The sequence below is a fragment of the Geotrypetes seraphini genome, chromosome 3, assembly GCF_902459505.1.
Source record: "Geotrypetes seraphini chromosome 3, aGeoSer1.1, whole genome shotgun sequence".
Classification (NCBI taxonomy): domain Eukaryota; kingdom Metazoa; phylum Chordata; class Amphibia; order Gymnophiona; family Dermophiidae; genus Geotrypetes; species Geotrypetes seraphini.
Window position 1 is genome coordinate 700844 of NC_047086.1, and position 17203 is coordinate 718046.

At 47.2% G+C, this 17203-nt stretch overlaps 1 protein-coding gene across 3 annotated transcripts in view; it reads right to left on the reverse strand.

Annotated features, from left to right (window-relative positions):
- The window catches only part of DSE (dermatan sulfate epimerase), a 244157-nt gene that overhangs the window by 43393 nt on the left and 183561 nt on the right, over positions 1 to 17203 (reverse strand). For 2 of the 3 annotated variants that reach the window (XM_033937232.1, XM_033937231.1), the window contains one exon: positions 7963 to 9789. The exons of the other annotated variant lie outside the window; for it this stretch is intronic. In XM_033937232.1, the coding sequence (XP_033793123.1) occupies positions 8037 to 9789 (1753 nt within the window). In that variant the 3' untranslated portion in view covers positions 7963 to 8036. Of the gene's footprint in view, positions 1 to 7962; positions 9790 to 17203 lie in introns of those variants that run through there. 3 annotated transcript variants of the gene reach the window in all.

Genomic DNA, 17203 nt, shown 5'->3' on the forward strand with positions numbered 1-17203 from the left:
AATGCAAAGAAATGCAGAGTAATGCATTTGGGGATTAATAATAGGAAGGAACCGTATATGCTGGGAGGAGAGAAGCTGATATGCACGGACGGGGAGAGGGACCTTGGGGTGATAGTGTCCGAAGATCTAAAGGCGAAAAAACAGTGTGACAAAGCAGTGGCTGCTGCCAGAAGGATTCTGGGCTGTATAAAGAGAGGCGTAGTCAGTAGAAGGAAGAAGGTGTTGATGCCCCTGTACAGGTCATTGGTGAGGCCCCACTTGGAGTATTGTGTTCAGTTTTGGAGACCGTATCTGGCGAAAGACGTAAGGAGAGTTGAGGCAGTCCAGAGGAGGACGACGAAAATGATAGGAGGCTTGCGCCAGAAGACGTATGAGGAGAGACTGGAAGCCCTGAATATGTATATCCTAGAGGAAAGGAGAGACAGGGGAGATATGATTCAGACGTTCAAATACTTAAAGGGTATTAACGTAGAACAAAATCTTTTCCAGAGAAAGGAAAATGGTAAAACCAGAGGACATAATTTGAGGTTGAGGGGTGGTAGATTCAGGGGCAATGTTAGGAAATTCTATTTTACGGAGAGGGTGGTGGATGCCTGGAATGCGCTCCCGAGAGAGGTGGTGGAGAGTAAAACTGTGACTGAGTTCAAAGAAGCGTGGGATGAACACAGAAGATTTAGAATCAGAAAATAATATTAAATATTGAACTAAGGCCAGTTACTGGGCAGACTTGCACGGTCTGTGTCTGTGTATGGCCGTTTGGTGGAGGATGGGCAGGGGAGGGCTTCAATGGCTGGGAGGGTGTAGATGGGCTGGAGTAAGTCTTAACAGAGATTTCGGCAGTTGGAACCCAAGCATAGTACCGGGTAAAGCTTTGGATTCTTGCCCAGAAATAGCTAAGAAGAAAAAAAAAAAAAAAATTTAAATTGAATCAGGTTGGGTAGACTGGATGGACCATTCGGGTCTTTATCTGCCGTCATCTACTATGTTACTATGTTACTATGAGGGAGTACCAGGCTTGTCTGGGCCACCGAGGAGCAACCAGAATCATGGTGGCATAGTCGGACTTCAGCTTGACCAGCGTCTTTTGAATGAGAGGAAAAGGAGGAAACGCATATAGAAAGAGATTCGTCCAGTCCAGAAGAAAAGCATCTGACTCGAGGCGATGAGGAGTGTAGATCCTGGAGCAGAACTGAGGCAGCTTGAAGTTGTGGGGGGCTGCAAAGAGATCTATCTGAGGTGTTCCCCACTGAGAGAAGATGTGATGAAGGGGCGCGGAATGGAGAGTCCATTCGTGAGGCTGTAGAAGACGACTCAAGTTGTCTGCTAAGGCATTGTCCGTCCCCTAAATGTAGACAGCTTTGAAGAAGGTGTTGTGGCGAATTGCCCAATCCCAAACTTTCAGAGCTTCCTGACAGAAGGAGGAAGATCTCGTGCCTCCCTGTTTGTTGACATAATACATTGCGACTTGATTGTCCGTGCAAATGAGGACTACACGGTCGTGAAGCAGATGCTGAAAAGCATTGAGAGCGTTGAAAATCGCCCTGAGTTCCAGGAGATTGATGTGACACTGACGATCCGTACTGGTCCAATAGCCTTGAGTACGGAGACCATCTAGATGAGTCCCCCAAGCGTAAGTTGAAGAATCGGTCGTGAGAAGCTTCTGATGTGGGGGGGGGGTGTGTGTAAAAAAGTAAGCCTCTGGATAGATTGGAAGAGAGCATCCACCAGCGAAGAGACTGTCAGAGCAGGAGTGACCTGGATGTGTCGAGTCAGAGGGTCAGAAACCTGCGTCCACTGAGATGCCAGGGTCCACTGAGGAATTCTGAGGTGAAGTCTGGCAAAAGGAGTCACGTGTACTGTAGAAGCCATGTGACCCAGAAGAACCATCATGTGTCTCGCCGAGATGGACGGGTGAGAGGAGACCAAATGACAAAGATGGAAAGAGCTTCCAGACATTGTTGAGGAAGGAACGCTCTGAGTTGGACAGTATCCAGAACAGCTCCGATGAATGGAAGAGTCTGAGAAGGCTGGAGATGGGATTTCGGAAAGTTGATTTCGAATCCCAGACTCTGCAGGAACCAGATAGTTTGCTGGGTTGCTAGGACGACTCCTTGAGACATGGAATCCTTGATGAGCCAGTCGTCTAGGTAGGGAAACACCTGAAGACCATGGTTCCTGAGCGCAGCGGCCACCACTACCAGGCATTTGGTGAAGACCCTGGGTGACGAGGCCAGGTTGAAGGAAGCACTCTGTATTGATAATGAAGATTTCCCACCCGAAATCTGAGGTATTGACGGGAGGTTGGTTGGATGGTAATGTGAGTGTAGGCCTCCTTGAGATCCAGAGAGCATAACCAATCGTTCTGCTCGAGGAGGGGATACAGAGAAGCTAAGGTCAGCATGCAAAATTTTTCTCTGACCAGAAATTTGTTGAGCATCCTGAGATCCAAAATAGGACGCAGCTCACCCGTCTTCTTCGGAACAAGGAAGTACTGGGAGTAAAATCCCTTGTTCTGGTTTTTTTTTTTTTAATGCCTGCACCGGATCAGACCTGGGGGTCCATCCAGTTCGGTGATCCGCACATGCGGAGGCTCAGCCAGGCGTACCCTAACGAATACATTAGTCATCTTATCCCTTAATGTGTCCTGCAAGAAGATGTGTGTCCAATTTTCCCTTAAATCCTAGAATGGTGGTTTCCTCCACCATCTCTTTTGGGAGAGAGTTCCTGGTGTTCACCACTCACTGTGTAAAGCAGAACTTTCTGACATTTGTCCTGGCCGTGTCCCCTCTCAGCTTCAGGCCATGACCTCTGGTCCGAGTCTGGGTCATATTTGCCAATGTGAATAACGCTGTTTCTTGCTCACCATCCTTTCCCCCTGCTGGTGAGTGAGCTTGCTCCATTTTGTCAATTCCTTTTAGCAATTTAAAAGTCTCTATCAGATCCCCTCTCAGTCTTTTCTTCTCAAGGGTGAATAATCCCAGTTTTCTGAGGCGATCTTTGTAGCTCAAGTTCTCCATACCTTTTACTAGCTTCATCGCTCGCCTCTGCACCCTCTCCAGCAGTGTTATATCCTTCTTCAGGTATGGAGACCAGTGTTGGACACAGTATTCCAAGTGTGGTCTGACCATTGCTCTATAAAGCGGCATTATGACCTCCCTTGATCTACTCGTGATTCCCTTCTTTATCATGCCTAACATCCTGTTAGGTTTCTTTGCCGCTGCTGCGCATTGAGGCAAAGGATCCGGCTCGAAAGCTCGGAGCTGCAACAAAGCTTGAGCTTCCTGAAGAAGAAGGGCGGTCTGGGCAGAGTTGGAAGGATACTCTCTTGGAGGATGTTCTGAAGGAACTTGATGGAACTGAAGAGAGTATCCCTCCCTGACGATGGAAAGGACCCAGAGGTCGGTGGTAACAGTTATCCATCGGTGGTAAAAATGATGGAGACGACCTCCGATAGGGGGAAAAACGGGAAATAGCAGAACGACTGAGGTTATGCTTTCTATCAGACAGTCAAAAAGGCTGAGGAGCCTTGGGTACAGCAGGTGGCTGAGGCTTCTGCTGCTTCTGAGGATATTGCCTCTTGACAGGCTGACGAATGGAAGGAGCCTGTTTTGGTGGAAAACGCCATTGGTAAATCAGAGGAGGGCGTGTAGGGCGAGGAGGAGCCGGCTTCGGCTTCGGGTGGAGAATGGATGCAAAAGACTTCTCGTGGTCTGAAAGCTTCTTACATAAGAACATAAGAACTGCCATCTCCGGATCAGACCTTCGGTCCATCAAGTCCGGCGATCCGCACACGCGGAGGCCCCGCCAGGTGTACACCTGGCGTAATTTATAGTCCACCATATCTTTATATGCCTCTCTTAAGGAGATATGCATCTAGTTTGCTCTTGAAGCCTAGGACGGTCGATTCCGCAATAATCTCCTCTGGGAGGGCATTCCAGGTGTCAACCACTCTCTGAGTGAAGCAGAACTTCCTGACATTAGTCCTGAACCTGTCCCCCCTTAGCTTCATTCCATGTCCTCTAGTCCGTGTCAAATTGGACAGTGTAAATAATCTTCTCTGCTCTATTTTGTCGATTCCTTTCAGTATTTTGAAGGTCTCGATCATATCCCCACGCATTCTCCTTTTCTCAAGGGAGAACAATCCTAGTGTTATAAGTCTATCCTCATATTCCAGTCTCTCCATACCCTTCACCAGTTTTGTTGCTCGTCTCTGCACCCTCTCCAGCAGTTTTATATCCTTCTTTAGGTAGGGAGACCAATGTTGGACGCAGTATTCCAAGTGTGGTCTGACCATTGCCCTATAAAGCGGCATTATAACTTTCTCCGATCTACTCGAGATTCCTTTCTTTATCATGCCCAACATTCTATTTGCCTTCTTTGCCGCTGCCGCGCATTGTGCCGACGGCTTCAGGGTCCTATCTATCAGTACACCCAGGTCCCTTTCTTGTTCACTCTTCCCCAGAGTTGCACCTGACATTGTATACTCGTATTCCTTATTTTTATTGCTTAAATGCATTACCTTGCATTTCTCCACATTGAACTTCATCTGCCATTTCTCCGCCCATGTTTCTAACCGACACAAGTCGCTCTGGAGTTTCTCTCTATCCTCCTGCGATCTGATCGCCCGGCATAGTTTTGTATCGTCTGCAAACTTGATGATCTCACTGGATGTTCCTTCCTCCAGGTCATTGATATAAATATTAAAAAGGATCGGCCCAAGTACCGAGCCCTGGGGTACACCACTAGTCACTTTCTCCCAGTCGGAGAACTTCCCATTTATGCCCACTCTCTGCTTTCGGTTTTCCAGCCATTTGCCTATCCATCTTTGTATATCTCCCTCTATGCCATGGCTTTGTAGTTTCCTGAGAAGTCTTTCGTGTGGAACTTTGTCGAACGCTTTCTGGAAGTCCAAGTATATTATGTCCACAGGCTTCCCACTATCAATTTGCTCGTTTACGGTCTCAAAAAATTGGAGTAAATTCGTCAAACATGATTTCCCTTTCCTGAATCCATGTTGACTGGGTTTCATCAAGTCGTGTGCGTCCAAGTGCCGGACTATGCTATCCTTGATCAGTGCTTCAACCATCTTGCCGGGGACCGACGTAAGACTCACAGGCCTATAGTTGCCCGGTTCCCCTCTCGATCTTTTTTTGAAAATTGGCGTGACGTTCGCTATCCTCCAGTCGTCCGGTATCTGTCCAGTTCTGATTGTCAGGTTTGCAAGTTTGTGCAATAACTCTCCGATTTCAACCTTCAATTCCTTTAAGACTCTCGGGTGAATTCCATCCGGTCCAGGGGATTTGTCACTTTTAAGTTTGTCGATCTGATAGTATATCTGGTCTAAGTCCACTTCAACTGTGGTGAGGCTGTCCTCTATTTCTCCTGGAAACACTTTCTCTGCTTCAGGTATTGTTGAGGTGTCTTCCTTCGTAAAGACAGACGCAAAGAAGGAATTTAGTTTGTCTGCGATTTGTTTATCTTCCTTGATGTACCCTTTTCTTCCCTGGTCGTCCAGGGGTCCCACTGCCTCTTTTGCAGGTTTTTTCCCTTTCACGTATCTAAAGAAGGGCTTGAAGTTTTTGGCCTCCTGGGCTATTTTTTCCTCATAATCCTGTTTGGCATCCCTCACCGCCTTGTGACATTTCTTCTGATCATCTTTATGTTTGTTCCAGGCTTCGGTTGTCTTTATGCATTTCCATTTTTTGAAAGAGTCTTTCTTTTCTTTTATGGCTTCCTTCACCTGTATGGTAAGCCATGCCGGTTCTCTTTTGCTCTTGGTGGCTGCCTCAATAGACTCGTCAAAGAGGTCATTGCCAGCGCAAGGAAAATTAGCCAGCTGGTCCTGGAGGTTAGGATCCATGTCGATGGTACGGAGCCACCCCAGACACCCCATGGCCACCGAGCAAGCTCGAGCAGATAGCTCAAAAGCATCATAGGAGGACTGAAGAAGCTGCAGCCGAAGTTGGGACAAGGATGCAAGGTCTTCTTGGTATTCAAAATGCGCACGAGAATCCAGATAAGGCATGAACTTTTGAAGGATGGAGAGAAAGAACTCAAAATAGGTGATGAAATGAAAATTATAGTTGAGGACTCTGGAGGTCACCATAGAGTTTTGGTAGATGCGACGACCAAATCTGTCCATTGTTTTGCCTTCCCTGCCCGGAGGAACAGTGGCATACACCTGGGAAGGGTGAGAACTTTTTAAAGAAGATTCAACCAGAAGGAATTGGTGAGACAATTGAGCACTGTCAAACCCCTTGTGATGTACAGTCCTATATCTGGAATTCAATTTGCCTGGAACAGTTGGAATGGAATAAGGAGTTTCCAGATAGCGGACAAAGGTTTGATCAAAAGCTTGTGAAGAGGAAGCTTGAGGGATTCAGCAGGAGGTTGAGGAAGATGCATGGTCTCGAGATACTCCTTGGAAAACTTAGATCCAGTGTCAAGTTGAATATCCAAATCAGCTGCCATCTGACGCAGAAAAGAGGAAAAAGACAGCTGATCTGCCAAAGCCTGGCCTCGAGAGGGACTCGAGGGTGTCGAGGCAGCTTGCTCCAATGAAGAAGGAAATCTGGATGGAGAAAAAGAACCCACCAGGTCTTCGAGATCCGGAAGCGGAAGGGTCGAAGCAGACGGTGGGGAATATTGAAGAAAAGGCTGCTTCCGATGAGGCGAGGCATGCCTGGATGAATGCTTTGAAGAATGCCTCGGTCGATGATGCGAGCTGTGCCTCGAAGCAGGCCTCGACAATCGAGGAGAGCGTATCCCCGCCGAAGCCCCCAGAGAATGGATAGGGCTGGAGGCTGTGGAACGAAGCAAAGACTGTTGCATGGAAGAACCTCGAGGCACTCGCAAAGACTCTGCTCCTGGCATCGAGTGTATGGGTTCCAACGGAGGCATGAGCAAAGACTCTGCTCCTTGCGATGCATGCCGAGATGCCAGACCAGACACTCGCAGAGACTCTGCTCCCTGTAGAGAGTGTGCGTACGACTGAGGCACAGGAGGCAGCTTGACCTCGTGGGAGACCTCCACATGCCCAGGCTGGATTTGTGAGAGAAGCTTTGGCCCCATGGTTGTAAAGAGCTGAATTAATTGCTTCTCCAATAAGGTCTGGAACGAAACCGGCAAGGATGGATCCGCGTCTCCAACGGGACCACCTGCATGGCCTTCGTGTTCCCTCGAGGCAGTGTGAGAGTGCTTGGACTTAGAAGCCTTGGGCACTTTAAGCACCACCGGGGGAATGGGCTGCTGTTCTATCTGACCTGAAGAGACAGAGGAAGGCACTGCAGCAGGCGTCGAAGACATAGCCGGTACAAACGAGGCAGGTTTGATGAGGCTCGGAGCAGAAGCTGTGGAAGCCTGGAGAGCATCGGATGATGTCGAGGGCGAAGCACCCTTCGAGGATGAAAGCTCCATCGAAGACTCCATGCTGAAAAGCTGCTCCCACAGGATGCAACGGCGCTTGAAAGCACGGGACGTAAGTGTTGAGCAAGGCCGGCACGATTTCGGAAGATGTTGAGGCCCGAGACACCGAAGACAGCGTCGATAAGGGTCCGTCAGGGAAATCGCACGCTGGCACTTGGAACACTTTTTAAAGCCGGTTGCAGGCCGGGACATAGGCTGAAAAAGCTCCGCCGCAAGATTGAAGCTGCGGGGCTGCGGCCACGTGGCCTGCCCGGTCGAACAAACGGAAGAAATTTTTTTTTAAAAAAAACAAGAAAACAACGAATAAAACCAGCGATTCTGAGAAAAATAACACAAAACCGCGGACAAAAGAAGGCACAAGTGAAAAACACTTCATGCAGAGAGTCGAAGACGGTCTTCTTGGCTCTGCGGAAAAGTAAGAACTGAGGAGACGCGCCCTGTGCTGGGCGGGAAGGCACTCGCGCATGCGCAGTGTGGGCGACTCAAAATTTCGAGTTTATTCAAGCAAGTTTGCTTGTGAGGCGTTCGCATCGGGGCTCCATTGGATCACGTCACCCACTTGTGAGAATACCTGCCTGCTTGTCCTGGGATAAATTATATACTGTTTATCCCTAACACTGTGACTGAGAACAAGAGGAATACAGCCATAACAATATACAGCTATCAACTAAGAGAACTGAATAAAGGCATCTTTGACCATGTAGTCTCTTGGACTTCTGAAATCGAGTCAGCTGCAAAACCAGCAATACCACAAAGATAGTAATGTTTAAAACTAAGAAGAGTCTAGTATAAGATGCGGATATTGATAATGCTCTACTTCGAGAAGTGCTTATCTGTGATGGACCATATCTGCCTAGTTTTACCAAAACACTATTTCTTTGGTTTATATGGGGCACTTCTACAAAATCTAAAAGGTCTTTCATCTCCTCTTCTTCATCCACGGGCAACTCTTTCTGTGCAAGAGCTAACACTTTTTGGCGTGTTTTTTTTTCATTTACTTCAATTTGAGCAAAAATATCTGGAATGGAATCTACAAACTTGTAGCCTTTGGAACCCTTTCTGCTCCTTTTTGTCTTGCTCTGATGCTGCTGAGAGATGGCAAATATCCTTTCAATGGCCTCCTCAGTATTTCTCTTATCTGAAAATCTCAGCAAACGCTCTGCAGTCTTTCGAAAGCTGTCCGTGTTTTGAACCTGGGACAAGATTTGCTTTTCAAGCTGCTTGAAAACTGGTTTGAAATGTAAGAGGTTCTGTTCTACAGTTCTGGCATAGTCCTTCACCTCCTTCATTGGAGTACTCTTTATAAACGACACTTTCTCAAATACAATTTTTTGTCGGTCTACAACTACCTGTGCAAAGACTGACTGACGAGGGGTATCAGTGAAAAGATAAACTGCGTAAGCATGCTCACTTGTAGCTAAGTATATATCCACCTGTTGGTAATCTCCTCGGACACTAAAGCTCTCCACTTCCACAGAAGATCCAATGAAGAGGTACACAGCTCTTGTGACTGGTTTTCTGAGAAAAGTTGTAACATTAACATAATTAGACCCGTTGTATGGGTAGCCTCGTGGATAAGCAACTGAAGAAATAACAGCCTTCTGACTATAGCCAGTGTCATCCATCCAGTACATTTTATATATTCCATCTTTGTGTCTTAGACAAGCGCCATGGACACTGTCTATAACTGCCTCCTCAAATGCTGTGTCCACATTATGGAAGAAGCTGGTTGTTGCTTCCAAAGGGCTATCATTTTCTAGATGGATTTCATCCACTAAAAGTAGTAGTTGTGGATGGAGAAGTATAAGGTTCCTTTGAAAGCTTTTTAACTTTAGTTCAGGATTATAGGCACCTGCTCCTTCTCCCTTAATGAAAACAATTCCATTCTTGTCCAAAGCTGACGTTACCTGCCCATGGGAACTTGCAGCTGGGTCCCGTTTGTATTTTAACCACTTTGATGAACATTCCTCTGTAATCTGCCCTTCCCAGGGAGTAAAACAACTCTTAGCATTCACAGCAGGAGAAAACATTAATACATTGTTTAAGAATGTATACTTGGGTCCATATAAAGCTTCTGTTATGAATGGCACACCATTTGGAGCAAACGTAAAAGAATTCTGGTCTGGGTGCTCATGACCAGCATTAAAGTTCTTCCATCCTTTGATCCAATCTTTGTACTTGTTCCTGTGGACAATATCATAGATTGCACGCCCTCCCAATTTTCCTGACTTGAAGGAAAGAAAGGGCCTGTTGACTTCAGCAGGTAAGGCACTTCCATAGGTTACAACTCCCCAATCCTCAAAGTAATGTAATTTTGGAATGCCAAAATCTGGTGGTGGCACAGAACGCAAGCTTGCATCATACCTACACAGGAACAAAAAAACAGAATAAATTTAAGAATAGGAATACCAACTTTATTATAGTCTTGTATGTAGTCATCTCTTCATTCCTTTCCTTCTCCATCATCTATCTGTATCACTTCATGAACTCTCACCTACCTCCTAGGCATTAGCAGCAGCAACAGTTGTGGTCACAGGGGACTATGATCCTGATATTATAAAAAAAGTTCACTCTGGAATTCAGGGCGCAAATGAGTTTACTAGAAGAAGGCTAGCCATTGATTCTCTTTAGTTTATGTGCCAAACTTAATTCTCCTTCCATGCACTTTCCATATATAATTTTAAGTGCCTAAATTTAGCAATCTTGTAAATGAAAGTTCCTAAATTTAGATACTAAACTGTGAAAATTTTTAGGAAGCCAGATCTAGGCATGTGGAGGGACATAATAATAATAATAAAAAAAAACGTCAAAGTCCCCTTTTGGCCTTAGGCCCTAAATGTTGAAAGTAGAAGTAGAGAAAATGAAAGATTAGGTTTCTTACCTCTGCTAATCTTCCTTCTTGTATAGCTGCTCGGGATGCTGAACAGATGGGTTCTTGTATCTCTATTAGTTTCAGCTGCAGGGCCACTAAAAGATCCCTCCCCTTTGGGCTACCTGCCTGGGAGCTTACTGTCTTGCTTCAGTTAGTAGAAAAGCCACGTAGATCTATGACATCAGGAAACAGAAGAAAAAAGAGAGAGGGCGCGGGAACTCCCGCTACCAGTTAAATTCTGCTCAATATCGTATTATACCAAAAACTACGGCCAACAATGGCCAACTGGAAACAAACAGAGAATGCAAACAACATAAACTGTAAAACACGGGAAAATCCTAGAACAGGGACAGCCTGAAGATCAGAAGGGACAGCCTGAAGATCAGAAGGGGCACCCCCCCCCCCCCCGGGGAACCCCCACCAACTTTTAAACCCAACAAAGGGGAATACGCATGAATTTATTTATTTATTTATTTTTTTTAATGTAGTGAGGCTAGTCAAAGACAGAAATCCTGCTTATCAGGTACTGAAGAGGAGACCTGCGAATCGGACTAAAAAACAGAAGGGCGGGTGTTCAGCATCCTGAGCAGCTATACAAGAAGGAAGATTAGCAGAGGTAAGAAACCTAATCTTTCATTCTTGTACAAGCTCTCGGGATGCTGAACGGATGGGACATATCAAAGCCGTCCTAAAACTCGGGGGGGGGGGGGGGTGCCAATGAGCCTGCCACAAGAACAGAAACGCCAAAGACCGTATCACCCGTAGCTGCCACATCAAGCCTGGAAAACCTGCAAAAGTTATGAAGGGAAGCCTACAGGGCCTTCCGACAAGTCTCCACAGGCGAGACCGCTTGAGATTCAGCCCACAAGGAAGCCATTCCTCAGGAGAGTGAGCCTCCACCCCAAGGGGAGGCTTCTTCTGTACTGCCACATAGGCCGCGGAGTTAGCCGCTTGCATCCACGCGAAAGAGAAGTCTCAAAAGCAGGCCGACCCCGACGGGGCCCGCCAGAACAAACAGATGGGCTGACAGACGTAAGTCGGTAGTGGCCCCAAGGTATCTCAAAAGACGACGCCAGATAGCCAGAGACCGCAAAACACGGACCCGAGACGTGGAATCCGAAGGAACAGAAGGCCGGCAACCGAACTCCCTGGTTTATGGGGAAAGAAGAAACCACTTTCGGAAGAAAAGAAGGCACAGTCCTCAAAATCACTGCCGACTCCGAGATGTGGAGAAAAGGATCTCTGCACAACAAAGCCAGAAGCTCTGACACTCGTTGTACAGAAGTGACGCTACCAGGAAGACGGTCTTATTGGTAAGATCTTTCAGAGAGATCTCATCCAGGGGTTCATAGGGCGGACGAGTCAGGGAGCGTAGGACCAAATTCAGGCTCCACGACGGCAAGGCCGTCATAAGGGAGGCCCAAGCCTCCCTACCCCACGCAAGAACTGGACAACAACATTACATTACATTACATTACATTAGGGATTTCTATTCCGCCATTACCTTGGTGACCAGGTGAGAAGCTAGAGAACCCCTGAACGAGGAAGGACCCAAACAGAAGAGGCCCGCAAACTGAACACGTAGAGAGAGACTGCCAGACCCTTCCTGAGGCCAGCCTACAGGAAGGTCAGAACCGGAGCCACCGACGGAACCCAAAGGGTCCACCTGGAGCCCCGCACACCAAGCCGAAAACACCCCCAGGCATTCGCATAGGCCGAGACCGGTGACTTCCGCTTTAATTGCAGGAGCGTGGCCGCAGAGGACTAACCCCTTGCCGTCAAGGCTGCCCGCTCAAGCACCAGGCTGCAGGACCAAAGCGGTCCGGATCTTTAAGTGCAAACTGACCCTGCGTGAGGAACCGCCGATGGCAAGGAAGATGCAGACCACTCCCGGAGCTCAATCTCACAAGGTCTGCGCACCAATGTCGTTTGGGCCAGTCCGAAGACACAAGGATCACCGGGCCCCTGTGCTAGGACACCCAGCACAAAACGAACCCTATCCTGGACCACGTAAGCAGGACGCACAGAAGGTCCCCTGTGTGCCAAGGTTGAAAAAAAAAAAAAAAAATTAAAGTGAATCAGGTTGGGCAGACTGGATGGACCATTCGGGTCTTTATCTGCCGTCATCTACTATGTTACTATGAACCAGAGCGTTGAGTCCAACGACGCCGACCTCTCGTCGAAGGCTGAAGAATCTGTCCGCATTCCTGTTCACTAGGACGCCATCAGATCAAAGGAGCGAAAGCCAGCCTGGACAGGTACCATGCTCCCTGGTCCAGAGACTGACAACTGAGGAAGTCTTCCCGAATGCTGTCGACGCTGGCCACATGAGCCATGGATAAAGCCAAGAGATGACGCACCGCCCATGGAAAGAACCTCCGAGCCTCCAATCCCCAGCCGGGGACTCCTCGCATCCCCTGACGGCAGACATAGGCAACAGCCATCGCATTGGATGAGAACACACAGACAGCCGTCCTGAGGAGATACACTTGGAACCGTAGTGGAGCTAACCGATCATCGGCTCTTTCTGACTCAGACCTGTACCGAGACAGACATGCAAACTGCTCCTCAACTGGAGAGACTCTTGACCTTAGTCAAGGTCACCCAATCCAAGATCTGCAGAGGAAGCCTGTGGACAGAGTGACTGGGTTCAACCACCACAGCATACTGCTGTGCGTTGCTGCCAACCCAGGCAGCAGCATCCCCAGCGCAGCTCTCAGGGGATTCCACCTTTACAGAAGAGAAAACTGAAGAGGACGCAGGCGAGCTCTCACCCACGGATGACGTCCATGGTTGCCACCATGAGACAAAACACCTGCAGGTACCGCTAGGCGGACAGAGCTGGGACTGCCAAAATGTCCAGAATCACACTCCAGAGGTTCAGAATGTGGGATTCTGAAAGAAATGCCCAGTTCAGCCCCGGATTCCCAGGTACTCCAATACCTGGGTCGGCACGAAGCGACCTTCTTCAGATAGATCACCCATCCAAGACGTTCCAGCCAAGACACCACTAGGCGATCCGCCAAGCGGCCCTGCTCCCACGAGGGAGCTCTGACCAGCCAGTCGGCGAGGAATGGATGCACTAACACACCCAGAGATCGCAGAAGGGCAGCCACCATCACCATGAACTAGGTAAAGGTTCAGGGCACCGATGCCAAACTGAAAGGGAGCATAGCCAACTGGAACTGCCTCCCTAGAACACGAAACTACAGGAACCTCAGATGTTCTGGGAAAATCAGGATGTGTAGATACCCTTCTGTGAGACCCAAGGAAATCAAAAACTCCTCGGGTGCCACCGCTGTAAACACAGTCAAAATATATAGAAGGGGCAAACACTTTAAACAAAAAATACTTAAAGGATAGTGACTAAAGAAGTGTTGCACAAACGAAAAAGTCACTACATCACAATTGCATTGGTATTGCTATATTACTCATATAACATTCAGTAAAACTCTGCTCAGAGACATGAAGGCAATTTGTTCCGCCTCACCACCCAATCATTACAGTGTTCAAGAAATGTATATATATATATATATATATAGCCTTGCTTTCTCTTGTATATTGCTAGCTATAACAGCTATGCTAAGCTTTCCATCCAAGTAATAAATGTTTGAAAAAGTGGTTTGAAAAACTTAACTTTAGTATGTGGCTGGTTCCGACGTGCCACATTTCGACCCTGCGTCAGGGAACCGGCAGCGAGAATAATTACAATGGAGGTGAAAGCTCATGAAAAACCGCGAATGCGCTGAAATTTACTGTACTTTAAAGTGCTGTATCTCTAGAAGTATAAGCAAACGCCAGCACACCAGATGGAAGATTTAAAGATTAGTGCACGTGCCATCAGCCCCACACAAATAGCCGCCTGGACCCCCAAGGCAGAGACATCAAAATTATACTTAAGAAGTGTCTCTAATGTACACTCCTCAGAGACTCTAAGAGCAGAACTGTCCGTAACAGGCACGGTATGCTGCTTAGTAAGTGCCGAGACCACCGCGTCCCCCATTGGTGAAATTAAGGTAGCCCTATCCCCCTCCGGGATGGGATACCCATGAGCCAAGGCGCGCACCAACTGAAACGGCACCCGTAGTCCACTGCGCCAGCACAAAATCCCGAAAATCCTGACACACAGGAAAAGAGCGGGAAACAGGACAGACCCTCTGAAGCAGAGGGGCCCCCATACGCGGGGTCTCCGGTGGCGCAACTTCAAAAATGCAGCACCGAGGAGACCTGCTACATCAGGTCTAAAAGCTCATCCTTCTGAACAAAAAGCGCACCACGGACGCATCTGCTCTGGAAGACGGGAAACCCGACGCCCCGCTGCCAGAGGGCGTCCCCTCTAGAGGATCCTGGAAGCCCGCCAAAGCGGCCAGGTCCTCAATCACGCCAACATGCTCCTCCGACCAACAATTTGCAATCCAAGCCCCCCGCGAGCGCTTGGATGAGGGAGGAGGAAGAGGGGATGCCAAACGAAAAGAGGGAGGCAAAGCCACAGGGGGCGCGGAGGGAAACCACCCCCGAAGCCCCCCAGGTGCACGTCTGCACAAAGAAATTAAATTGGGGGTAAAAACCCCCTGGGGGTCCCCATGGACTCCCTGCCCCAGCAGGGGTCCCTGCTGAAACCTGCCCCTGTGTTTGCAATACAGGGGGAAGGTCACCTGAGGTTGCAGACAAAATGAAGGGGCCAGACAGAGAAAATGGCAAAGTTCCCACCAAAAATGCTCCCTCCATAGCCTGTAGCTGCTGAGAAGCCTGAACAGTCCCAGCCGCTAAAACTGGCAAGTCGGCATCAGCTGTCAAAAAATCAGCTGAGAGGGAATCCTTTGCAACCCGACCGTTGGTGGTTCGGGGAATCCCTCCGTGGCCTCGCGGCTGGACCAAATTGTGTCCCACTCCCCCGGAGAAGGGCACAATGGCTCCATACGCGACCTAGCTAGGAGAAAAAGTGCCAGTTAGTGCAAAAATACAGTAAAAAACAGTAAACCGACAGGGAAGCAACCCTGCAGACCGGCACTACCTCAGGATTTTTTTTTTTTTTTTTACAGAACAGACTCCACAGGCTCTCGAAGCTGAGGCTCCTCTAAAAAAATGTGGGGAGGTGGAGGAAGTGGGGGGAAGGGACCCGCTCGAGACCCGCCGGGTTTGACACCCCCAAGGTCGGACGGACCCCCAAACAGGGCCCGCCCAAGCTCTGTCCGGCCAAAAACAGGGACTAGAAACCCCCTAAACAAATTCCAACAGCCCTACCAAGGGAGATGGGTACAGATCACTCAACACCTGCTGGAGACTGAAAGAAAACTGAGGTAAATAGAGAAGGGAGTATATTATATACTGTCCCACAGTTTTGTTTTCAGTCTCCACCTGCTGGTCATGATTGGATATATACCTATTCGTAAAGATTACCCTCTACTGGTCTGGAGAGTGCTATAGAAATGCCTCTTTTCGCTCTATGCGTTTAGAGGCAGGGGAAAGGCCTAAGCTGGTTTTAGATACATCTAAAACCAGCTTTGGTTATGGGTACTTGGACGATCAGGCTTTTTGATTGTCCAAGTACCCATTTAGGCCACTTTTTAGACATTGGTGTTTCTTTTTATTATGAGCCCCTTAACTCTTAAAATAGGAAATTTATGTATGAGGGTTCTTCAAAAAGTTTCCGTACTTTTATATTTTTGTGGGAAATGCTTGGAGCCGGAGAAGTGGGAAGAGGGCATGTCATAAAATATCATGTAATTATTCAGGCAAGCTGGCTCACATTGCAGGTAGTGATGTAATTTGTTTTGAGATACTGAATAAATAATTTTAAAAAAATGAAAGTGCAAGAACTTTTTAAAGATCCTTCATAGATGCTCATATCCTCAAGTACTCATGCTATTCAAGCCTATGACCAGTAAGTAAAATATTCTTTCTGCTGAAATGTCTAAAAAAGAAAACTCCATTAATTTTCGGTATATTTATTTATTTTAAATATTTCTAACCCACTTAAACCTAAGCAGCTTACATCATAAAATATACAAAAAATGAAAGTACAAGCAATTAAAACATTTGAGAATTTTTTTTTGCAATGCTTCCACTTACAAATATCCAAATAACTTACAGCATTACCTTTAAAGAAAAGCCTGGGGGGAAAAAATAATAATTCTTCAACGTTTTCTTAAATTGCTGCAATGTAATGATGAGCCTTAAATACCCAGATAGGTTATTCTAAAGCAATGGTCCTGCAATAGAGAATGTAGCTTGCCTAATCTCTACAAAAATGATATAGAAACATAAGAACAGACTTACTGGGTCAGACCAATGGTCTATCAAGCCCAGTAGCCAGTTCTCATTGTAGCCAATCCAGGTCACTAGTACCTGGCCAAAACCCAAAGAGTATCAACATTTCATGCTACTGATCCAGGACAAGCATAGGCTTCCCCTATGTCTTAATAACAGACTATGGACTTTCTTAACACCAGCTACGCTATCCACTTTTACCACAACCTCTGGCAACGCGTTCCGGAGCTTAACTATTCTGAGTGAAAAAATATTTCCTCCTATTGATTTTAAAAGTATTTCCTTGGAACTTCATTGAGTGTCCCCCTAGTCTTTGTAATTTTTGACGGAGTGAAAAATTGATCCACTTGTACCTGTTCAACTCCACTCAGGATTTTGTAGACTTCAATTATATCTCCCCTCGACCTTCTCTTTTCCAAACTGAACAGCCCCCAACCTTTCTAATCTTTCTTCATATGAGAGGAGTTCCATCCCTTTTAACATCTTGGTTGCTCTTCTTTGAACCTTTTCTAGTGCCACTATATCTTTCTTGTGATAAGGAGACCAGAACAGAATGCAATACTCCAGGTGAGGTCGCACAATGGAGTGATACAGAGGCATTATAATATCTTTAGTCTTGTTAACCATCCCTTTTAA